Source organism: Bubalus kerabau, chromosome 16, assembly GCF_029407905.1.
Source record: "Bubalus kerabau isolate K-KA32 ecotype Philippines breed swamp buffalo chromosome 16, PCC_UOA_SB_1v2, whole genome shotgun sequence".
NCBI lineage: Eukaryota > Metazoa > Chordata > Mammalia > Artiodactyla > Bovidae > Bubalus > Bubalus kerabau.
In genome coordinates this window covers 65,177,738-65,202,620 of record NC_073639.1, presented here as the reverse complement: position 1 = coordinate 65,202,620, position 24,883 = coordinate 65,177,738, and the positions used below count along the sequence as shown (strand labels likewise).

Genomic DNA, 24,883 nt, shown 5'->3' with positions numbered 1-24,883 from the left:
TGTGCATAGTTCTTTGTGTATTCTTGCCACCTCTTCTCGATCTCTTCTGCTAGTACTCAAACCAGAGGGCAATTTTTAAAAATTATTTTACCTCTTTCTTTATTTTTGGCTGTGCCGGGTCCTCGCTGGTGTGGTGCGCACAGGTTTTCTCTAGTTGTGGCGAGTCGGGCTCCCTCGTTGCAGGCTTCTCATTGCAGTGGCTTCTCTTGTTGTGAAGCACAGGCTCTAGGGCATAGGCTCAGTAGTTGCAGAACGAGGGCTTAGTTGCCCCATTGCGTGTGGGATCTTAGTTCCCAGACCAGGGATCAAACCTGTGTCCCTTGCATTGACAGGGGGATTCTTAACCACTGGACCACCAGGGAAGTCTCCAGAGGGCAGTTTTGAGGATTGAAAGAGACAAGGTATTTCATCTCTCTCAACATCCTTTCCAACCCTCACAAACTACATCTCCCACAAATCCAGGCCTGTCTCCAGCAGGTGCTCCAGCCACCAATCTAGTTCCCTTCTCCCATCACTGTCTTTCTCTCTTATGGTAAATGAAGTAAGGATTTTCCATGTTGAAAGATTACTTTAACACCTTTTTTCATGAATCATCTGTTCATACTTTTTTTTGTCCATTTTTCTATCTTGTTTCCACATTTCCCCATTAAATTTAGAGAGTCACTCATTTGTTAGTGAGAATACTCCTTTATCCATTATGTGTGTTGTAAATATTTTCTCCTAGTTTGTCAGTTGTCTTCTGATTTCACTTATGGTATTTTTCACATGTAAAAGCTAAAGAAAATTTTATGTAGTCAAATTTATTAATCTTCTTTTTAATTAAAAAATTAAAACTTTTTGGCAGCACTGTGGCCTGTGGGATCCTAGTTTTGGGCATGTAGAATCCTATTTCCCCAACCAGGAATGGAACCTGTGTCCCCTGTATTGGAAGCATGGAGCCTTAACCACTGGACGGCCAGAGAAGGCTCTGTACTAATCTCTTGTTGCATCTGGATTTTGAATCATAGTTAGAGATCTTTATTCCACACACAAGTTATGGAAGAATTCACCCATATACTTGTATACTTCCCTGGTGGTGGCTCAGCGGTAAAGAATCCACCTGCAATGCAGGAGATGCGGTTTGGATCTCTGAATCAGGAAGATCCCCTGGATGAGGCCATGGCAACCCTCTCCAGTATTCTTGCCTGGAGAATCCCATGGACAGAGGAGCCTGGCGGGCTACAGTCCATAGGGTCTCAAAGACTCTGACATGACTGAAGCGACTGAGGATGCACTCACCTACTGGTAATTACAATTTCATTTTTTACATTTAGATGCTCATCATTTAGGAATTTATTCTTGTGTATTGTGTGAGGAGTGGACATTGGGTCAAAAGTAAAAAAAGACAAAGGAAGTATTTTGGGGACAACTGGTAAAATTTGAATAAAGACCCTGTATTATTAGACTATCATTCAGTTCAGTTCCGTTCAGTTCAGTCACTCAGTCATGTCCGACTCTTTGTGACCCCATGAATCACAGCATGCCAGGCCTCTCTGTCCATCACCAACTCCCGGAGTTCACTCAAACTCATGTCCATCGAGTCAGTGATGCCATCCAGCCATCTCATCCTCTATTGTTCCCTTCTCCTCCTGCCCCCAATCCCTCCCAGCATCAGGGTCTTTTCCAATGAGTCAGCTCTTCGCATGAGGTGGCCAAAGTATTGGACCAGCTTCAGCATCAGTCCTTCCAATGAACACCCAGGACTGATCTCCTTTAGGATGGACAGGTTGGATCTCCTTGCAGTCCAAGGGACTCTCAAGAGTCTTCTCCAACACCACAGTTCAAAAGCATCCATTCTTCGGTGCTCAGCTTTCTTTATAGTCCAACTCTCACATCCATACATGACCACTGGAAAAACCGTAGCCTTGACTAGACAGACCTTGGTTGGCAAAGTAATATCTCTGCTTTTCAATATACTATCTAGGTTGGTCATAACTTTCCTTCCAAGGAGTAAGTGTCTTTTAATTTCATGGCTGCAATCAGCATCTGCAGAGCCCCCCAAAATAAAGTCTGACACTGTTTCCACTGTTTCCCCATCTATTTCCCATGAAGTGATGGGACCAGATGCCATGATCTTCGTTTTCTGAATGTTGAGCTTTAAGCCAACTTTTTCACTCTCCTCTTTCACTTTCATCAAGAGGCTTTTGAGTTCCTCTTCACTTTCTGCCATAAGGGTGGTTTCATGTGCATATCTGAGGTTACTGATATTTCTCCCGGCAATCTTGATTCCAGCTTGTGCTTCTTCCAGCCCAGAGTTTCTCATGATGTACTCTGCATATAAGTTAAAGAAGCAGGGTGACAATATACAACCTTGACGTACTCCTTTTCCTATTTGGAACCAGTCTGTTGTTCCATGTCCAGTTCGAACTGTTGCTTCCTGACCTGCATACAGGTTTCTCAAGAGGCAGGTCAGGTGGTCTGGTGTTCCCCTCTCTTGAAGAATTTTCCACAGTTTATTGTGATCCACACAGTCAAAGGCTTTGGCATAGTCAATAAAGCAGAAATAGATGTTTTTCTGAACTCTTGCTTTTTCGACGATCCAGTGGATGTTGGCAATTTGATCTCTGGTTCCTCTGCCTTTTCTAAAACCAGGTTGAACATCTGGAAGTTCATGGTTCACGTACTGCTGAAGCCTGGTTTGGAGAATTTTGAGCATTACTTTACTAGTGTTAGTAAATGGTAAATTTCCTGAATGTTATAATGGTATTGTGGTTATGAAGGATGATATCTTTTTTCCTATATGATCATCTGTAGTTTTTAGGGTTGATCAGACACGATGTCTTCAGTTAACTTGCAAATGGTTGAGCAAATATATATATTTATAAAAATAATATATTATATTTTTAATATATATTAGAGAAAATTAATAAAATGTGACAAAATGTTAGCAATTGATGGCAGGCATATGAGTATTTATTTCACTATTCTTGCAACTTTTCTTGAGGTTCAAAATTTTGAAAAATAAAAAGTTGGAGGAATTCCCTGGTGGTCCAGTGGTTAGGGCTCCGTGTTCTCACTGCCAAGGGCCTGGATTCTATCCCTGGTTGGGGAACTAAGATCCCTCAATCTCAGAAAAAGAAAAAAAAAAGTTGGGAGGAAAAGTGCTACGGCAAGGTTTGAGTAGGCAAAGGAGGGTGCCTGGCCCCTTTAAGATGGCCCCGCCCTTCACGTGCCGCCCCCAGGGCACCGCCCACCCGGAAAGGCTTGGCCCAAGCCCCGCCTCCTGCTGTATCCAGCCCTTCCCAGCTCGCCCAGGCCCCGCCCTCCGCAGAGGAGTGCTGTCACGTGAGCCGGGCTGCGGCGCCCAGCTCCGCGCCGTCATGGTGGCCCCGATGTATGGCTCCCCGGGCGGCCGCCTGGCCCGGGCAGTGACGCGGGCGCTGGCGCTGGCCCTGGTGCTGGCCCTGCTGGTCGGGCTGTTCCTGAGTGGCCTGACCGGCGCGATCCCGACCCCGAGGGGCCAACGGGGACGGGGGATGCCGGTTCCGCCCGCCTCCCGCTGTCGCTCGCTGCTCCTGGACCCCGAGACGGGCCAGCTGCGCCTGGTGGATGGCCGCCACCCTGACGCCGTAGCCTGGGCCAACCTTACCAACGCCATCCGCGAGACCGGGTAAGGGTTGGCCGGATTTCGCGCGGGCCGGCCGGGGGAGGAAGTTGCGTGGGCGCCGGGCCTCGCCGGCCCCTAGGACTGGCCTCCTGCCGGTGACCGAGTCCTATCCTTGTCTCCCTGCGGGTCAGTTTCCCTCCTCTGAGGCTGCAGCGCCGTGGTTGGGTGGGGCCAGTGCAGCCTCCCTCAGCTCACAGGGGCCAGTCCTTTGCCTTCAGCCAGGGATGAGAGGACCTCTGTTTCCCTGGCGACACAGTAATCCCCACGTAGGCCAGCACTTTCCTTCTCCAACCCCCGTCTCACTCCCAGGGACCGGAGGGATAGTAGTACCTCTCCAGGAGAAATTCTCACTTCCTTGTTTGTAGATTACCCTGTGGGTGCCAGCTCCACCTGCCTCCTTTCTGGAACCAGAGCAGCAGGACTGAGCTTGGATTCTAGGCCAGTCTGAAAACAGAGAGTCCCCAAATTCACAAAGACCCAGATGGTATCCTTGCTTGGCTTCTGCTCCCCGCTTCCCTCCTCTCTCCTGGTCCAGGGGAAAGTCGCTTGTCCAGATGCTTAGTATGGAGCCAAGGACTCCGTCTTTGGCAGTCACCGTCACTGTCCTTGTCACTGGGGTCTGGGCTGTCATTCTGATGTCTGGCTCTTACCTAACTCCTCTGTCTGGGCTCTCATTTCCCCATCTTGTGGCTTGGAATTTGAGGATATGCTCTGCCTGGGAAGTTGGGCAGTGCCTTTCTCAGGCCTTGTACCAGGGCCTGTGCCCATTCATTCATTCATTCACTCACCTGGTGTGCTTGGCCATGGGGACACAGAGTTGAGGGGGCCCCCATTCAGTGGGGGAAACTCTGAGGAGGGAAAATCCTGGAAGTGGGGAACATCTGCCTCATAGGCTTGTCAGCAAGGCCCAGGCCCAGGCTCCAGGCTGTTGGAGGTCTTAGGGAACTCTGTGTCCCCTAGGCCCTGCCCACACTATCCCATCCTGGACTCATCCAGTTTTCTGGCATGCATTCATTCCTGCAGGTGTTGGGGAGACACAGGACACTGAGGACACCCCAGTTCTGGGGCTTTATGGCACTTGGGAGGGTGTTAGATAGACAGATAGACTTGAGATTGTGGGAAGAGGATTTACTGCAGACACAGGAGCTGAGTGGGGCTAATCTGGGAGGGCTCCCAGGGAGAGGAAGCCACAGGGTAGGCTGGCATCTACAAAGAAACCAGAACTCTGTGGGATATCACTCTAGAATCTGGTGACCCAGTCCCTGCTGACTCATATATTTTTGGCCCTGCTTAGCAGAGCTAACGGAGAAGGCACTGGGACCCCACTCCAGTACTCTTGCCTGGAAAATCTCATGGACGGAGGAGCCTGGTAGGCTGTAGTCCATGGGGTCACTAAGAGTCGGACATGACTGAGCGACTTCACTTTCACTTTTCACTTTCATGCATTGGAGAAGGAAATGGCAACCCACTCCAGTGTTCTTGCCTGGAGAATCCCAGGGACAGGGGAGCCTGGTGGGCTGCCGTCTATGGGGTCGCACAGAGTCGGACACGACTGAAGCGACTTAGAAGCAGCAGCAGCAGCAGAAGTGACTTAGCAGCAGCAGAGCTAAGAGAGAATGACAGTCTTTGCCTGGATATCAGCTGGGAGGAGGCACAGAGGTAAGGCTCAACATGGGAGAGGGGCTTTGGCCCCAGCAGTTACCCACTGGGCTGTGTTGCTGTCAATTATGGAAAACAGAAAAGTGGGGAGAGGGCTCCCATGATTGTTCTGGATGGAAAGTTCTTCCAGGCTCAGCTCTGGTGCTGTGTGACTTGGGCAAATCACTTCACCTGTCTGAGCCTGTTTCCTCCCTTGAAGGTGGTGTTCGAAGGAAAATTCAGGGGGATCACAGAGTACCTCTGTTTATTTACTAAAGGAAGGAGTGAATGAAAGAGAAAAGAAATGGGTGTCTTCTGCCCCTATTTTACAGTTGGGGAAACTGAGAAGTGAACCCTGGTCTCTTCTACACTCCTTGTTCTCACTTCACTGTTCCAGCATCTTTTCTGTCCACTCTGCCCCTTTCCTTCTGGGTCTGACAGCATTTGGGACTATGGTGGAGGGAAAATTGCATGGGAAGCCCCCATTTTATAAGCTGGAAAACTGAAGCCCTCAGACACCCTCTTTTTTTAAATTTTTTTTGGCTGTGCTCTGCAGCTTGTAGGATCTCAGTTTCTGGACCAAGAATTGAACCCAGGCTATGGAAGTGAAAGCACCAAATCTTAACCGCTAGACCACCAGGGAATTCCTCCCAAAGATACTCTCTTGAGAACTCAGGAGTGAGATGTAAGAAAGACAGCTGGGGGATCCTCTTTACTAAGCACCCAAACCTCTGATCTGGGGTCGGCTGACTTGTCTCAGTTTTTGGAGAGTGGAAATCATGATTTGACTCTTCTGTTCGCCTAGAATTGATATCTTTCCTTCCTTTCTGTCCCTGAGTTTTCACCAGATCTGGAATTTTCAGGATAACTTACATGGTCCCTTCACCCATAATCTCTCTTCTTTCAGTTGTGCCATATCTGACTGGACTGACACTCCCCAGGAAGCCTGAAACATTTAGGACTTGACACTTGGCGGATCAGAGATGCCCCCAGAGGCAGCGCCTGCCCCAGCCTGGCTCTGGCCTTGGTCCTGGGGAGGCTGACCCCTCCAACCTTACCTTTTCTGACCTGATCCCCCCCAACCAGCTATTTGATCTAAATTGCCTTCAAGTTAAGAGAGGAAGTAAATACCAATAAGAGGGAATTAACCTAATAGGAAGCTGGGAAACAACCCAAATCTACCACCCAACAAGCAGAAACACAGCCCAGTAAAATGGCTAATTATTACCCAACTCTTTTAAAAAAATGTTTATTGAAGTATAGTTGATTTACAATGTTGTGTTAGTTTTAAGTATATAGCAAATTGAATCCATTATATGTATACATATATCCACTCTTTTTTTTTTCTTAAGATTCTTTTCCCACACAGGCCTTTAAAAAGTATTGAATAGAGTTCCTTGTGCTCTACAGCAGGTTCTTATTTGTTATCCAACTGTTTCTTTGAAAAGTCACAAAAGATCAACTTCAGTTCAGTTCAGTTCAGTCGCTCAGTCATGTCTGACTCTTTGCGACCCCATGAATCACAGCACGCCAGGCCTCTCTGTCCATCACCAACTCCTGGAGTTCACTCAGACTCACCTCCATCGAGTCAGTGATGCCATCCAGCCATCTCATCCTCTGTCGTCCCCTTCTCCTCCTGCCCCCCATCCCTCCCAGCATCAGAATCTTTTCCAGTAAGTCAACCCTTCTCATGAGGTGGCTAAAGTACTGGAGTTTCAGCTTTAGCATCATTCCCTCCAAAGAAATCCCAGGGCTGATCTCCTTTAGTATGGACTGGTTGGATCTCCTTGCAGTCCAAGGGACTCTCAAGAGTCTTCTCCAACACCACAGTTCAAAAGCATCAGTTCTTTGGCACTCAGCCTTCTTCACACACCATCATAAATGGAAAAGGAGTGATAGCCACAGATACGGTAGTACATCCCACATAGTAGAGGATGTCCAGGGCACGCTATACGCTGAAACGGCAGTGATGGGGAAGGGAGATTTGTGACCTGCTCATGTCATGGGCTTCCCTGGTAGTTCAGTGGTAAAGAATCCACCTGCCAACGCAGGAGACATGGGTTCGATCCCTGGGTTGGGAAGATCCCCTGGAGAAGGAAATGACAACCCACTCCAGTATTCTTGCCTGGGAAATCATGGACAGAAGAGCCTGGTGGGGTACAGTCCATGGGGCTGCAAAAGAGTCAGACACGACTGGGCAATTGAGCATGCACACATGCTCATTTCATAAGAATGGTCTGGCTTTTTCTTCTCAAACGTGGCCTCTTCATTAAACCCTGGCGTCATCTCAGACGTATTTGTTGCCCCTGACATAAAATCACAGTGTGGGCCATAGACTTCCCAGAAAAAAAAAAAAATATTGAGGAAATAGATTCAGTGCAGCTGACTTTTTATTTTTGTCAAGGAAGTGCATTAGAAACAAACCAGAACAATATTCATCGATCTCTTCCCTTTTCATCTTCTAAAGCGATCAGCTATTTTAGAACCAAACAAGCAGGAAGGCCATGATCTCTGAATCAAGAGTAGTCTAATGGGAACATTTTTCTTTAGAAACACTGTCTTCTCAGTAGTTTGTTTTTTGTTGTTATTGTTGTTGTGTTTTTGGTTTTTTGTCCAGGAACTGGGATAGTATCTCAAACTTGTCAGCCAGCATGGCAGTGAGGGATTCCAGAAGTCATTTGCTGATGTCCAAAACCTTCCCATTTTACAGATGGGAAAACTGAGGCTGAAAAAGTACGAAGGTTTGGTTTGCAGCAAGGTTTCAGGTTTAACATCAGAGAGATCTAGTTTCAGATCTCTACCCGGACACTTACTACAGGTGATCAGCAGCAGCTGACTCTCTTTCGTGGTGAGAATGGTGACAGCCTTGCAAGGTTCTGGAAAAGAATCATTTGATAAGGGCTTAGGGCCTGAAGCAACAGAAGGATCCTCAGAAATCAGCCTCAGGGGCTTCAGCACTGAAATCCTTTCCAAGGTCTTTCCAAGGTGTTCTGGAAAGATAGGCTGAAACCCACCTGACCAGATTTTTGGGGACTCTGGTGAAGTTAATAAGCTTCACCATCCAAATGGAATCACCCTGGTTGCCCTTTGGAATAAGGCAGCCCAGGCAGGAATGCAGGAGGCACTGTCTTGAACAGGGCACTGTCTTGACTCATTCCTTGTTTACAGTACCGTGGCCTGGCTCGTAGTGGGTTATTCCTGTCCACTCATTCTTTTCCTTTTCATCCAGCTTGAAAGAGTCATGCTGCATTCTTTTATATTTTTGTACTTAATTATTAGGTTAATAGTTAATAGTACTTAATTGTTCTGGGCTTCCCAGGTAGCGCTAGTTGTAAGGAATCCATCTGCCAATGCAGGAGATACAAGAGATGTGGGTTTGATCCATGGGTTGGGAAGATCCCCTGGAGAAGGAAATGGCAACCCACTCCAGTATTGCCTGTAAAATCCTATGGAGAGAGGTGTCTGGTGGACTACAGTCCATGGGGTTGCAGAAAGTCGGACATGACTGAGCACACACTTAACTATTCATGGTAAAAAAAAATTCTAGCAGTTTAGAAAGGTAAGATGGGATGTGGAAGATAAACCGTGCCCCCATTCTTTCTTTTCATATAGAAAACCACTGTGAGTTCTTTCTTCTAGAATTTTCTGTGCCTAACAGGCCAAAACATATATATATATATATATATATATGTGTATGTGTACTGGTGTATGTCTCTGTGTGTGTGTAATGCTTTTGAACATGAGGTAATCCTGAATCTACCATTTGTCCTTCTCTAATCCTGTTTTTTATTTTTTGGAGGAAAAAAAGAAAAATCCTAGTGTCTGACACCTCCTTACACATGGCAGCCTGCCACGAGGTTCTCTATGCCCACTACGTCTATGGGTAGGTTATTGTGTTAGGCCCCTAACACCAGATGTTTCGAGAGGGTCCAGGTTTCTCCAGCTCTACTCAGAAATGCCAGGGATTTCCCTGGTGGTCCAGTGATTAAGACTGAGCTTCTACTGCAGAGGGCACGGGTTCTATCCCTGATTGGGGAACTAAGATCCTGCAAGCCAAGCAGTACAGCCAGAAAAAAAAAGGTTGCTGTGAACAAGGACCCTCCTACGGCTCCATAAGGGCTGTGAGAGTCCGGGTCACAGGTGGGTTCTCAGCCACTGCCTGAGTCCATGGCCCTAACTGAGCCTGCTCCCCGCCAGAGAGCTTTTAAGGAGGGGCTGTCTGGAGGAAGGCCACTGACCTTTCAGTTATCACCAAGACTTAGCATCTGAACAGCTTTTTTGGTTTTAGGTAATTTGTATACATTCTCTCTTGATTCCCTGTGATTTTTTTTTTTTTTTTTTTGGTCATAAGTGAATCTACATACTGGGCCCTGTTTGAAATTCACCAAATCTACTGGATCACTCCAAACCTCCCCTCTCAGATTTGTAATAAGACACCTATTTAGTGGCTGTAAAACGTGAGTTCTCTTCTGGCACCTGCCATGGCAAACCTCTGAAGTGGGAGTCACTTTGCCCATTTTACAGATGAGAAAGCGGAGGCCCACAGAGGGCAATTTGCCCAAAGGTACACAGTCAGTAACAGACCTGAGGATTCAAAGTCAGCCTGAGAGAGCCCAGGCTCTCTTTGTCTTCTGCTTTCCTTAAAATTTAAGACCTTTATTCTAGGCTCTTGTGTTTTCCTGTCCTTATCTGTGATTCTGTGTGAGTCATTACCTGGAAGTCCATGGCTCTCGTATTCCTTTGGTAAGAACTAACCCCTTCACCTTTAAGGACTAAGGACTAGGGAGTAGCTGTATTATGGGGGCAGGGCAGGAAGTAAGGGTTAGTTCAGTTCTGTTTGTAAGCATCTGTTAAGAATAAAAATCCATGTATCCTTTGACCCAGCAGTTCCGTTTTTAGGGACTCAGCCTGAGATGTGCACGGAGGCAGACTGACAGACATCCATGTGAATGGCAGTTCGTCACTGAGTTGTTTTCTGTGGTTTAAAGCTGCAGATAGCCGCAAGCCGAGCTGAGCGCCCGTTTCACGCTCACCCCCTCGCTGACCAGGTGTCCCCCTCTCTTCCTCTGCAGGTGGGCCTTTCTGGAGCTGCACACGAACGGCCGCTTCAATGACAGTCTGCAGGCCTATGCTGCGGGCGTGGTGGAGGCCGCTGTGTCCGAGGAGGTGAGGGCCTGGTCAGTCGGGGAACCCTGGACTCCCCCCACCCAGCAAGTGTGTTCCCTAGAGAGCTTCAGAGGGGTCTGAGATGTGCGTAGGGGGCTCTCCCCACCTCCAACCTTCCATCCAGTTGGGAAGAAAAGGCTCACCTGTTTTTGTTGAACATTTACCCCGGGTACTCTTTGATGCGTGTGAAAACACATAATGCGTTTGCCGGGGTCCAGCCCCGGCTGATCCAGGGAGTTCGAAGTGGGGATGGCGTCGGCGAGGATCAGAATACAATAGCTTCAATTAGATATTAATTAGAGATGTAAAGAGTAATAGAATGAGGATAGCTCAGTAGGAAAATTCAGTGGAGAAAAGAGGCTGAGTAGCTTGGTTTACGCGGGAGACCAATAAAACTTCAAGACAAGAAGCTTGCACCACTTACGTAGGGCGCAGGCGTCCTTCTATTCTCCCGAAGGAGAGGAGACACTGAGGCCTCCCCTGTCGGATTTTAGAAGCCCAGGCATAATTAGTAAGCATGGCAAGTTCCGCGCTCCAGATGGAGACTCAGCCAGAGTTTGAGAGAGAGAGACATGGGCAGACCAGTTTTTCGAGGAACTGATCCCAATTCTTTATTTTCCGTGGTCTACTTTTATACACTGAGATGTTATGCAAAAGTCACACGGGGTCAGCAGTCCTGACTTTTATCAAAGTCAGGTGCTTCATACAAATGTATACAGAGGTCTTAGGGGTGTTACATCATCTTGTGGCCAGAGGGCCTGCTGACAATTTATGACCCTCTCCTTGTGACAGTGGTCAGTCAACCAGGACACTTATTTCTCCAGGGGTGATTATTCTTAAAAAAGATTCCACCTTCCGAAGGTACCAGATAAAGTTACATTCCTATAGGGTGAGGGTGTAGTGGGTTTTAATTAAGGAAAGAATTTACTTAGCCTAAGGTCCAACATGATTAATATCAAAGGTTAATACTTATTTCTTCTATATATTCATTAATGTGTATAAGGGCAGGGGATGTGGAGACTTAGCAGCGAACATTGGCTCAACAAATGAAAAACCCTTCACCAATACAATTTCTAATCAGCCCACTATACTTATACTAATGGTTTTCTAACTTTTCTAAGGAACCTGTTTTTAGAAAGTTTAAAGCATCTCATGCTTCTCACGGTTGAGCAATCACATGTGGCCGGACAAGCCTGTCAGGCAGGCTAGAGAACCTTCAGAGGAGTTTGTAGGTTAAAACACTCTTGTCACGCCCAGGAATTATTATTAACTGGAGCTCTAAGTTAACTCCTTCTCTGAAAGAGGTGGTGGGGACAGCCCCCCGTAAAGTCAGAGGTGTAGGTGAGAGCACAAAGTAGTAAAGTAGGCAGGCTCTGGTTATGGGGGTAGATGCTCGAGGATTTCCAGGGGGACTCCTGAGGCTCGATCCCGCCTTTGCGTATGCCAAGCCTCCTTCCTCATGACCTTTGCCACGGGCGGAGTGCCTCACGCTGGCCCCCAGCACGCGTTTCCAAGTTACAAAGCTTAATAATAAAATAAACGCCCCAACTAAACCCTGGAACGTTACTAATATTAATTGAAACCCCCTTCTCAACACCATTCCCTGCCTCCCCTAGCCCAGAGACACACACCAAACTACACGGGGTGGCTGCCGTTCCCATTCCCTTTCATTCATTCATTCATTTTTATTGAGATAGAATTCACGTGCCGTAAAATTCACCATTTTAAAATGTGTACACTCCAGTGGTTTTTACTATATTCGTAAGGTTACACGACCACCACCACTATCTTAATTCCAGAACATTCTCACCACCCCAGGAAGAAACCCCATACCCGTTAGCAGTCCCCTCCCTTTCCACCCCTCCACCCAGCCCCTGGCAACCGCTAATCTACTTTCTGTCTCTACGGATTGGCTTATTCTGGACAATTCCTATGAAAGAAATCATACAATATGTGGCCTTGTGCGACTGGCTTCTTTCACTTGTTTTCAAGGTTCCTGCACGTTTTAGTGTGTGTTAGAACTTTATTCCTTTTTATGGCCGAATGATATCGCATCTTAGGGATAGACAGTTTTATTTATCCATTCATCAGTGAGTGGACCAGGTTATTTCCATTCCCTTCCTTGGGTTAAATTGGTTTTACTACATTTGATGAAACCATAAACAAGATTTTGTGTTGCTTTAACTGCTTTGGGGCTGTTTAAAAGTGGTAGTCACACCTTTCAGAAGGCATGGGGAATGGGTGAGGCTGTGGTGTGCCAGCCGTGCTCCCACAGGGTGCGTGGGGATGTGACACCCCTGCTGGACAATAAGTCGGTGTTAGCCTGTAGAGTTGAACGCACACATCCCTTAGGACCCAGTGGCCCCGCTCCTCAGGCATGTACCCTAGAGATGACCCGAGGATGCATGTGAGGGGTTCAGAGTAGCCTCCGAGGCGGGAACACTCAAATGCCACCAGCAGGTAGCCCCCGGGCAACCGGCTTGCGGTACCAAACACAGTGCAGGATGATAGAGCCGTGAAAATGGACACGCAGCGTGGTGGGTCTGAGACGCATAGTGGTGAGGGGGACAGAGCGCGTCAAGGAGACGGGGTACGGCCGACAGCCTTCTGTAAACTCCCTCTCCTCTTTTTGACCCCCAGTTGCAGTTGAGGTGCCCTCCTGGGACCTCGATGTCTGGGGAGAGGTCAGACACTGGGTCAGGCCCTCATGGTTTGGGGTGCCCAGTGGTAAATGAGGCACAATTCCACCTCTCATGGTCCTCGTAGCCTGAGCCAGGAACACGGAGGCAAGGCCCAATGTGGTTCTCACGTGAGGAAGCCCAGACACACGTGCCAGGCGCTTTGCCCATGTTATCTCCCTGAGCTTGTACACTGGCCCCCAAGGGAGGTGGATCAGCTGGGGTGGTGGAGGCGACCGGGGTCTTGTGGTCTTTGACCCTCCAGCCCGGTCCAGACTAGTTCATGTGACAGCGGGGGCAGGGAGAACTGGCACGAGATTCTCTTGCCAAGTTCACGGTGGTGTCCTCAGTGCTTGAGGCAGGACATAGTAGGTACTCTACGAAATTGGACATTGACTGACCGACCACATGTATAGATTGCGGTGAGGGTGGGGTGAGGGTGGGGGTCCCCAGTAGCAAAAGAGGCATCATCTAGGACAGACGGTGAATGCTGAAGGCATTCAGAAGAAGGAGGCGGCCAGGGGCATTGAGCCCTGTTGGGAGGGAGTAAGAGCTGGCTGGGTGAGGAGGGCCCTGGGGGACAGAAGCCGGCATGGGCAAAGGTGCAGGGGTGTCCCCACCAGGGCTCCTGGACTCTCTGGAGATCTGGATGGGAGTGGGGGCTCTGAGCCCGAGTGGGGGGTCAGGGGGTCCTCAGGGAAGAGAGCAGCCCTGCTGCCCCACCCCTGCCCTCACCCACCTCACTCCCCCTCTGCCCCTAGCTCATCTACATGTACTGGATGAACACGGTGGTGAATTACTGCGGCCCCTTCGAGTATGAAGTCGGTTACTGCGAGAGGCTCAAGAACTTCCTAGAGGCCAACCTGGAGTGGATGCAGAAAGAGATGGAGCTGAACAATGGCTCTGCTTACTGGCACCAGGTGGGCGCAGCCCCCATGCGCGGGGGGCTGGGGCAGCAGGTTGGGTCAGTTTCAGGGACCTGCTGCCACTGCAGTTGCCGCTGTTCCACTGGCCAACCTGTCTCCCACTCCTGTCAGCCAGCCCTTCCTTCCTCCCTCCCTCACCCATCCACCCACCCACCCATCTGCCTGCCCATCTGCCTGCCTGTCCATTCTCACATCTGTCCACTCTTCCCTCCCTCCATGTCCACCCTTCCCTTTCTCCCTCCTATACATCCATCTCTCCACCGACCTATCCATCCATCTCTCCATCCACCCGCCCATTCTTCCATCCATCTCTCCACCCACCCACCCATCCATCCATCTCTCCATCCACCTGCCCATTCTTCCATCCATCTCTCCATCCACCTGCCCATTCTTCCATCTGTCCATCCATTTACCCATCCATGCATCTCGTTTGTCAGCTCATTTGTCCACCCTCCACAAGCCTGTCCATCTTTCACTCTCTTCTTATTCATCCATCTGTCACCTACCTGCCCGTCTTAGCCCTGTCGTCAAGATCTTCTGTCCACCCACCTTGTTGCTATATGCTGTTTGGTTACCTGTCGTGGTTCATCATCTACCTGTCTGTCCATCTGCCCTCCCTTCTACCTGTCTAGCCGTCTTGCTGACTGACCACCTTCCCTGCTTCATTCCTCATCTTTCTGATCAGAGTCTTGGCACTCATCCGTCTGTCCATCTATTGGCCCATCCCCTCTGCTCTGTCTCGGCTCTTCGTAAATCTCACCAGGGGCTGCCCTGTTGTTCCAGGGTGATGCCGCAGCCCATAATGTGGCCTCAGAAGCCCCCGGCACCCTCTCCCTCCCCAGCCTGTTGACCTTGATCTGTGCTCCAGCCTCTGGCCTCCTCCCAGTTCCTTGAGGAAGATGTGTTACCTCTTGCCTCGGGGCTTTAGAAAGTGCTGTTCCTTCTGCCTGGAACGCTCTTCTTCCTCCCCCTCCGTCCGGCCCCCACCACCACTCCTCACGGCCGCCTGCCCTCTCTGCCCTTCCTGGTAGCACTCTTACAGGGCATTCAGTGCCTGTCTCCAACCGGACTCAGGCCCCGTGAGGACCAGGCAAGGTACAAGGCCGCTGTGCGGGCCCTAGCACCTAGCACAGGGGCTGGCACATTGTCGGTGCTCGGTAAGCGAAGGTTTGTTGCGTACTGACAGATGAGGGAATGCATCCATCCTGTCCTGTGCGTCTACTTCAGCACCTGCCTGAGCATCTGTTCTCCTCTCCACCTTCCTGTCCATATAGATAATTGCCTTTCTTTCCGTCCTCTTGTTTACTTCAGCAGCCACCATCTATCAGTCCTGCTCGTCCATCCATCTGGCCTTTTGTCCATCTGTCTTACAGATACTTGCTAAGTGCCTGGTGTATGTTCAGCCCAGGCCAAGGCCCCATGGGGGACCCAGTGTTGTACTCCGTGGTTACAGAAAATGACAGTGACAGTGGGGAGAAGTCAGCCATGTGAGACCAGTGCCCTGAGCCAGCAGCATAGCCAGTAACAAAACTCAGAACAGGGAGCAGTCCACAGTGGGCCAGGGCAGGCTGGGAGGCTTCCTGGAGGAGGTGGCTTTGGGCTGGGCCCTTATAGGGGGTGGCTTGGGGTTGGCACAGAATGGAGACATGCAGTTAGGTGATGGCAGGAGGGTGCTTAGCTTGGAGGGGTGGCTGTGGTTAAGGAGGGGGTCAGGGCTGGCTGGAGCCTGGAGGGTGCATCTGAGCCTCTCTTGCCAGACCCTCCCCCCACCATTGCAGGAGAAGGTATGAGCCTGGGAGAGAGGCCTCACCCTCCCTCTGCCCCCACCCCTTGCCCCCCTCCCCAGGTGCGGCTGACCCTCCTGCAGCTGAAGGGCCTGGAGGACAGCTATGAAGGCAGTGTGGCCTTTCCAACTGGGAAGTTTACCATCAAACCCTTGGGGTTCCTGTAAGTGCCACCCCCAGAGTGCACAGGGCAGGGGAGAGGGCCATGCGCCTTGCAGTCAGACTGGCCCGGGTTCCAGTACCAGCCCTGCCACTTCCTGGCTACGTGGCCTCGGACCGGTTGCCAGATCTCCCAGTGCCTCAGCTTCCTCCTCTGTGAAATGGGTACATAATGCAGGTGTGGTAGCCCTCCAGCACCCTGGCCCTCCACAGCCTGTTGCAGATCTCTGGGGACCTTGAAGACTTAGAGGTGGCCCTGAATAAGACCAAGACCAACCATGCTATGGGCTCTGGCTCCTGTTCTGCCCTCATCAAACTGCTGCCTGGCCAGAGTGACCTCCTGGTTGCCCACAACACCTGGCATTCCTACCAGTACATGCTGCGCATCATGAAGAAATACTGGTTCCAGTTCAGAGAAGGGCCTCAAGGTGGGTAGGTGTGGGTGGATCTCTGTGTGTGGGCGTGTCTGTCGGTACACAGCGTGCACAGTGCTAGGAGGTGTGGGTCTTGGCCCTGTATACACTGGGGTCACTGTAAGGCCACGCTAAGGGTTCATATTATTGTTAACTTGTTTATTTCCTTTTAATTTTTATCTCACAAAGTGTATCAGCAAGCTAGTGCTGCATAACAAATCACCCCAAATTTAAAACAAAGGTTTAAAATAGCCATTTGTTTTTACTCACATGTCTGTGGGTCACCTGTGTGGTTTTGCTATTCTGAACCAAGCCTCCTGACCTTGGCCAGGCTCACCAGTGCTTCTGTATTCAGCTGGGGTGGGTTGGCCGACCTAGGATGGCCTCATCTGCATGTCTGGGGGTTGCTGTCGGCTGGGATGATGTGACAGCTGGGCTCCATGGTCGTTCGTCCTCCCACAGGCTAGCTCAGGCTTGTTCCAGTGACATCTGGGCGGGGAAGTGTGGAACGCCTCTTGAGGGCCCACCGAAACTGGCACAACATTCTGGTGCTCAAAGCAAGTCAAGGGACCAGTTCAGATTCAAGAAGTGGGGAAATAGGGACTTCCCTGGTGGTCCAGTGGTTAGACTTCACCTTCCAATGCAGGGGATGAGGGTTTGATCCCTGGTCAGGGAGCTGAGATCCCACATGCCTGGAGGCCACAAAACCAGAACATAAACAGCAGAAGCAGTATTGTAACAAATTCAATATAGACTTTAAAAATGATCTACATCAAAAAACAGTCTTAAAAAAAACCTACATAAGTCATACATGTATGTTATAGAAAACTGGAAAACACAGCAAAACAATACACACACAATCAAAGTCATTGGAACACTCCGTAACCCACAGGGGATCATTTCTGTGAACATTGAGTTACTTTGTTTTCCTGGACTTTTAAATAAAATGTACCTCATCGTTCCATTTGTTTAAACATTTTTTTATACCAGTAATGTGTCAGTACGTTCTCACTGCCACAAATTCCAGCACTAGAGATGGAGAAATGCATCTCCCTCGATGCCCTCCTCCCATATTCCAGACCTCTCCTAAGAGGACAGCGCTGATGCCATTTTGGTTTGGATGCGTCTAGATTTGGGGGGATGCACTTATACGTGCATCTGTGGACCTCCTAAAAATGAATAGACTTGAGACTGTCGTGGTGGTCCAATGGCTAAGACTCTGTGCTCCCAGTGCAGGGGGCCCGGGTTCAATCCCTGGTGGGGGAACTAGATCTCACTTACATACCGTAATAGGGAGATGTTGATCAGAGAGGACCAGCTCCCAGTTAGAAGACAAGTACGATTTTTAAAGTGTACTTACCCTGAAGCACGCTGTGGTGACTGTGGTTAACAACACAGTACTGTATACTCGAAACCTGCCAAGACAGCAGAACTTAAGTGTCTTCACCACAGACAACAAAGGTAACTGTGTGAAATGATGGTGTGTAAATTAGTTGCTGGTGGTCATCCTTCCACGGTGTCTGCATCTGTCCCAACATCACCGAGTGTAACCTTAAGCACAATTTTTATTTATCCGTTATACCTTGGTAAAGCAGGGGATAACCACCCCCCCAGCCCAACACGGAGTGTGTACTCTGAGACTCCTGGGTATTTGCTCTCTGAATTATCTTTTTTTGCAGTAGATTTTTGCAGTAAAAAAGGAAAGCCAAAAAAGGTATAATAATTAAAAAATTATATATCCATTTTGCTACTAGCTTTTATACAAATGGCCTGGTTTGCTAACTCTCATAAAGAATGGAGTGGGGGGCTTCCTCTGATGCCTGCTGCCCCACCTGGAGACCCCCGAGTCTTGTTGGGTGGAGGTGCAGGGGTCCTCATATGGACTTGTCTGACCAGTCCCCACCCTGCCCCCACTTGGGTTCACTCTCGCCCTTGCAGCGGAATCCACCCGGGCTCCTGGCAACAAAGTGATCTTCTCATCCTACCCTGGTACCATTTTCTCCTGTGATGACTTCTACATCCTTGGCAGTGGGCTGGTGAGTCATCTTCTGTGTTACCTTTCTCCTGCCCAGGCAGCTTCTCACCTGGCAGCTCAGGTGCGGCAGGTGGACAACCCCCCCCGCAACCCCTGCATGAGTCCATCCTCCACCAGGGGGTGCTCTCAAAAAACGTAGCTCCCAGGCCCCAGACCCTGCGGTTGACCTGGACTTCTGCATTGTCACCCAGCTCTTGGGAAATTGTTGGTCTGAGCCCTTTAAAAATATCCTCTGCCCAAGTGACCTCATTTGGTGTTTATATATTTAGGAAAAGCCATTTCTCTCTCCACCATGACTCTGCTCTTTCTTGTTCTGCTTTTCCTCTTGTTTTTCACAAAGCCCCCTCTCAGCCTGGCCGGGTTCTCTGAATAAATGTTGTTTATTCCAGTGTGTTGTTTTTATCCGTTTTCCTGGCTGGGTGCCAGACTCTCAGAAATCTGTTCCTGGCACCCCTGGTGGATTTCAGCAAGCCCTGTGGTCACCAGGGCAACACTGCAGAGGAGAAAAAAACATCCCTTAAAAAACAGCCTAGATGCAGAAGACACCAGTTCCTGGTGAGGGGGATGGAAGGCCTTTTTTGTTTCTATTAGTCTATGAGAGGAGCAGGGCATTTAGTCCCCCCAGATGTGGGAACAAGCCTGAGAGAGGCCAGGCAGTGGGTGAGGGGCCCCCCTTGCTGTGGTCTGGGGCTGGGAAAGCAAGAGTGAAGCCTGGGGAAGGACAGTGGATCTTTGCAGGATTGATCCCGGTTTGATTCTGTTACCTGGAAAGTGTCCAAATGGGAAATTTACCTTCCATTGGGATTCTTAACTGTTTCTGTGCCATGGGCTCCTTTGGCCATCTGGGGAGCTGTTGAACCCCTTCTTAGAATAATACTTTTAAATGCATAAACCAATATACAGGGTTATAAAGGAGACTAATTACATTGACATGCATTTATCGAAATAGTATTTAAGTAAGCTTTTAATGTAATATACAGACATACCTCGTTTTATTGAATTTTGCAGATACTGTGATTTTTACAAATTGAAGGTTTTTAACAACCCTGCAAGTCTATCAACACCATTTTCCCACCAGCATTTGTTCATTTTGTATCTCTATGTCACATTTTGGTAGTTCTCGCAATATTTTTCATTTTTTCATTATTATTGTATTCGTTACGGTGCTCTGTGATCAGTGACCTTTAATATGACTATTGTAATCGTTTTTTTGATTTGTATTGTTTTTGTCTTTTCATTTCTATTTTTAAATTAAGATATGCGCATTGTTTTTTAAGACATAATACTATTGCATATTTATAGTGGATTTATAGTAGATTGCACACTTACAATAAATTACATAGATTATAGTATAGTGGAAAGGCTTCCCAGGTGGCTCAGTGGTAAAGAATCAACTTGCCAATGCAGAAGACATGAGTTCAATCCCTGGGTCAGGAAGATTCTCTGGAGAAGGGCATGGCAACCCACTCCAGTATCCTTACCTGGACAGAGGACAGAGTCGTGGACAGAGGAGCCTGGCAGGCTGCAGTCCATGGGGTCACAAAGAGTTGGACTTGACTGAGTGAGCACACACACACACGGTATGGTGGAAACAACTTCTTTATGAGCTGGGAGATAAAAATTCATGTGACTTGCTTCCCTTCACTATTCGCTTCCTTGCGGTGGTCTGAGACAGAGCCTGCGGTGTCTCTGGGGTCTGCCGGGAGATGCTACTTTATTAGCGTGTTAAATAAGAAACTGGTTACAGGTGGGCTACCTGCCATAATTTGGAAGTTACAAGGAGCATAACCGATCTGAGTTGTGTGCAGTCCTGCGTATGGTGGGATAACATCCATGACATCTGTTGGTGACCGTCTCAAGTACCGCTGATAACACTGGCGTGTCACCCACGCTAGCAGTGGAAGATGCTGCGTTTCGGTTTGATGGTAATGCAAATAAAGGTGTACTGTTTCTGCACTCACGTCTGTAGACTCCCTAAATACTGCTTCTGAGGCCAGTTTAAAAAAAAAAGTAGTCAACAGTTCGGAGCCACGAGTGATGCGACAGCGCTGCCACTAAAGGGCAGCATGCCCCACGGCGAGTCAGGTGATGCTTCAGTGCAGCAGCCCCGGTCCCTCCCGCAGGTGACCCTGGAGACCACCATCGGCAACAGGAACCCGGCCCTGTGGAAGTACGTGCAGCCCAAGGGCTGCGTGCTGGAGTGGATGCGCAACGTCGTGGCCAATCGCCTGGCCTTGGACGGGGACTCCTGGGCCGACATCTTTAAGAGGTTCAACAGTGGCACGTGAGTGGACACCGTGGCTCCCCCACCCAACCTCCCCACTAATGCTCAAGACCCTGGGGGACCTGACGTGGCACCAGGGCCACGCACCCCACCCTCTTTGCAGAGTCCTCTTGTTTCATATGTGGGGAAATGGAGGCACGGGGAAGGAAAGGGTTTACCTCTCTCTCGCAGGCTCCTCCACCTGGGGAAGGCTCCCAGAGAAAGGCCAGGAAGAAACGTGGAACTTGAGAGCTCTGGGGCTAGTGGGGAGGGCTGTCCGAGGAGGTAGACATGGGTGGATGGGACCCTGGGAGCCAGAGACACCAGAACCAGATTGGACAGGGTCTTAGGACGTTGGGCAGAAGAATCGACCTTTGTTCCAATAAGCACTAGGGAGCCACAGACTCCTCTGGAGCAGGTAAGCAGCATGATAAGAGGACAGCGTGAGGACAGCTGGGTGAGTCACAGTGTCCAGGTGATGGTTGAATGGCCGGACACGCCCAGAGCACCCTGGCCACGTGATTCCTGGCTGTGTGTGGCCCTGGGGACAGCAGGCGGCTGGGGCAGCAGCCCTGGCTCTGTTCAGCTCTCCCTTCTGGGGTCTGGCAGGTACAACAACCAGTGGATGATCGTGGACTACAAGGCATTCGTCCCTGGCGGGCCCAGCCCTGGGAGAAGGGTGCTCACTGTCCTGGAGCAGATCCCGTGAGTACCGGGAAAGTGGCAGGGTGCCCCAGCAGAGGGAACCACCTTGGCAGAGGCCCGGAGGCCGCTGAAACTGTGTGTGGGAGGGGAGACCTTAGGAATGCAAGCCTGGAGGAGAAGGCAGCCGCAGATTGGGCTCAAGATTTGGGACATAATCTACCCGTGGGCAGTGGGGAGCCTCCGGGGGTCCTTGAGCACGGCAGTGCCTGCAGGAGCCCTCTCTCACCATTTGCGCCCCGTCTGTCTTCCTGGTCACAGGGGCATGGTGGTGGTGGCCGACAGGACCTCGGAACTCTACCAGAAGACCTACTGGGCCAGCTACAACATCCCGTATGTCCTGCTTCCTGGTACTCCCCTCCCTTTGCTCAGCTCTCCATGCAGAGGAGGGGTCCTTCCCTGGTGATTCTTTCGTTCCACCCTGGGACTTCCCAGGCAATTCAGTGGGTAAAGACTCTGTGCTTCTACTGTGGGGGGTGTGGGTTCAGTCCGCTGGTTGGGGAACTAAGATCCTGCAAGCAAAGGTGGGGGGGAGGGGAAGAAAAGAAACAAAAAGTAAAATTCTTTCAGAAAAAGAAACCAACCCCACCCCCCTCTTCACCAGGAAAGCCCTGACAGTTTAGGGGTACAGTCGTGAGGTGGGCATCTGTAGGGTCTCCCAGTCTGCATCTGCCACAGGGTGGTGGGGAGTGGCCTGCCTCAGGTGCTGACCCCTGCCGTGGGCCCCCAGCTGGAGTTGCTTTAACCGGCTGCACAACCAGCACCCCTTACCCCTCATGGTGCTCTTCCTAGATTATCTCCTTTGATCTGTATAACTACCGCATGTGGTAACCACGGCTCCTATACCCATTTCACAGATGATGAAACAGGCCTTGAGAAAGTACCTAAAGTTCCCAAGGTTCCATAGTTGGTCAGTAGTGAGGTCAGAATTTGAACCCCACATCTCTTGGAGCCCAGACCTGTTACTTGGCCACCCCACCAAACTTCCCAGCAGCACAAACAAAAGACATGATTATTGTTATCCTGACCGTCAGGGTTGTTGGTGTTCGTGTCCTGGCACGACTGCCCTCTTTGCCTCCCAGGCCATGGCCAGGTAAAGTCAGTGGAGGTCGTGAGTGACCATCCTCGTCCCCGGCAGGTCCTTTGAGTCTGTGTTCAACGCCAGTGGGCTGCCGGCCCTAGTGGCCCGCTACGGGCCCTGGTTCTCCTACGACGGGAGCCCCCGGGCCCAGATCTTCCGACGGAACCACTCGCTGGTGCACGACCTGGATTCCATGATGCGGCTTATGAGGTGTGAGGGGGCGACCGGGAGCCCAGAATTGTGGGGCGGGGCTTTATAGTAACTCATTTCAGCCTCCCGACAAGCCAGGGGGGCGGCAGAGGGTGATGCATCCACAACAGCGGGACTGAGGCGTCAGCAGGACCTTGGACGGCCAAGGGCACAGAACGTGCCCCCGTGGTCCTCGGGGAGCACGCTCTCCCTCGGGCTGCAGAGCCATCCCGTACTCACAGTGATGTTGGCGTGTAGCAAGCACTGTCTGAACTCCAGGAAATGCTGTGAAGGGACAAAGCGGGGTCTCCAGCCTGGCCTGGAGTGGGGGCCCAGAGGGTTACCCGGAGGGAGGGATGGCAGAGCCAAGGGCTGAGTGATGGGTGTGGAGTGACCAGCCGAGGCAGGCGGGTGATGGAAGCCCAGGTGGCACATTGAATGCAGGCGGCTGGGTTAGGGGGCTGCCGCTTGGAGTCCAGTCTCCCCTCCCAGCACAACTGGTGTTTCCTCTCCTTCCACGTCCAGGTACAACGACTTCTTGCACGACCCCCTGTCACTGTGCAAAGCTTGCACCCCCAAGCCCAACGGGGAGAACGCCATCTCGGCCCGCTCCGACCTCAACCCTGCCAACGGCTCCTACCCCTTCCAGGCTCTGCACCAGCGCTCCCACGGGGGCATTGACGTGAAGGTGCTGGGCTTGGGGGGCTGTGGGTGGGGGGGTCAGAGTTGGGGGGGAGCTGCAGGGCTTCCTGGGTTGGGATGACTTAGCCACCTGCCCTCCCTGCACCTGCAGGTGACCAGCACGGCCCTGGCCAAGGCCCTGCGCCTCCTGGCAGTCAGCGGCCCCACGTGGGACCAGCTGCCTCCATTCCAGTGGAGCACTTCACCCTTCAGCGGCATGCTGCACATGGGTCAACCTGACCTCTGGAAGTTCTCGCCCATCGAGGTCTCTTGGGACTGAGCTCCGTCTCTGCTCTGCTGCCTTCTGCCCCCGCTGACCCCAGTGGGGACCACCCGACTGGCTGCCACCCTGCCCTCCGCCTGCCTCCTCCTCAGGGGAGGGGGCATCGTTGCCCTGCTGTGCCCGGATGGGGACCTGGCCCGGGGCCAGGTTCACTCTCGTCTGGGTGGCCTCCGGGGTGGGGAACGGAACCCCAGGGTTCCGTTGACTGTTTCCCCTGGCTGGGTGATGCAATCCCTGTCTCCCTCTGCGTCTCTCTCCTGCTTTTTTCACTACCACCCTCAGGTCCTGGGACCCGGTTCTGGGCCCCCAGTGGGGCTGGCAGGAGAGGCCCCAATGCCTACATCCCAGCACTGTTCCTGCCCATGGCTCTAGAGCTTCGGCTCCAGATCAGCGTCACTCCTCCCATCCCCACCCCAGCTCGTCCGCTCCCTGGGGAAGGAGAAACCCTGTTACTCCTCCTGGAGGACGGAAACTGGAAACCCTACAAAAAACCAAAGTTTCTGGCTACCTGTGGCAGGAGGGGCCCAAGCATCCTGCTCTCCCCAGGGCCAAGCAGGAGTGTCAGCCCCTTGGCTCCAGGCTCGTGGCCCCTGCCCCCCAGCGCCGGCCTGCCCTGGCTTCCGGGCAGGGCCCGCAGGCCCCCTGCCACAGAAACCGCACTGCAGGCTGTGCCACCATTAAACAAGAGAGGCCGAGGCCCCTGTGCTGTGCTTCTTGGGGCGGTGGGGACGGCGGGGCGGTGTCCTTTCTCTTCTCAGGTTTGAGTTCCGACGGTTCACCTGTGCACCCTCCTGTTCATCCTTCTGTCTGTCTATACAGACAGTCACCTGCCAACCCACCCACCCCTCGTCCGTCCGCATGGTCATCCGTCCATTCGTCCGTCAGTCCGTCTTCCATTTATCCATCCATCCACATATCCATCTATCATCCAGCTATCACTCCATCTACCCATGTATCCATCCACCCGTATCTGTCCATCCATCTAGCCATGTGCTTATCGAATACCTACTTTGTTCTGTGTCCTATTGTAGGGCTCTGTTAACCACCAAGTCCTACCCTCACGTTCCCGAGTCCTACCAGGGGTGGCGGTGGGGGAAGACAGATCAGTGCAACAGAGTCCCTCCCCATCCGATCTTACCCAGAGCCTCCACTGGAGACAAGACTCGTGCTATGCTTGGGGAGAGGAAAGCACATAGCCCTGGAGTCAGGCCTGGGTTCGAATCCTGTCTCCAGCTCTTA

At 51.0% G+C, this 24,883-nt stretch overlaps 1 protein-coding gene across 1 annotated transcript; it reads left to right on the top strand.

The window, feature by feature from the left end:
* Window positions 1–3,312: 3,312 nt before the first annotated feature.
* Window positions 3,313–24,337, top strand: PLBD2 (phospholipase B domain containing 2). Its single transcript, XM_055549365.1, has 12 exons — window positions 3,313–3,649; window positions 10,357–10,450; window positions 13,890–14,048; window positions 15,901–16,001; window positions 16,211–16,425; window positions 18,349–18,446; window positions 20,569–20,729; window positions 21,318–21,413; window positions 21,672–21,743; window positions 22,549–22,701; window positions 23,206–23,368; window positions 23,474–24,337. Exons 1-12 carry the CDS (start codon window positions 3,360–3,362, stop codon window positions 23,639–23,641), a joined length of 1,770 nt encoding a protein of 589 aa, XP_055405340.1. The 5' UTR covers window positions 3,313–3,359; the 3' UTR covers window positions 23,642–24,337.
* Window positions 24,338–24,883: the final 546 nt, after the last annotated feature.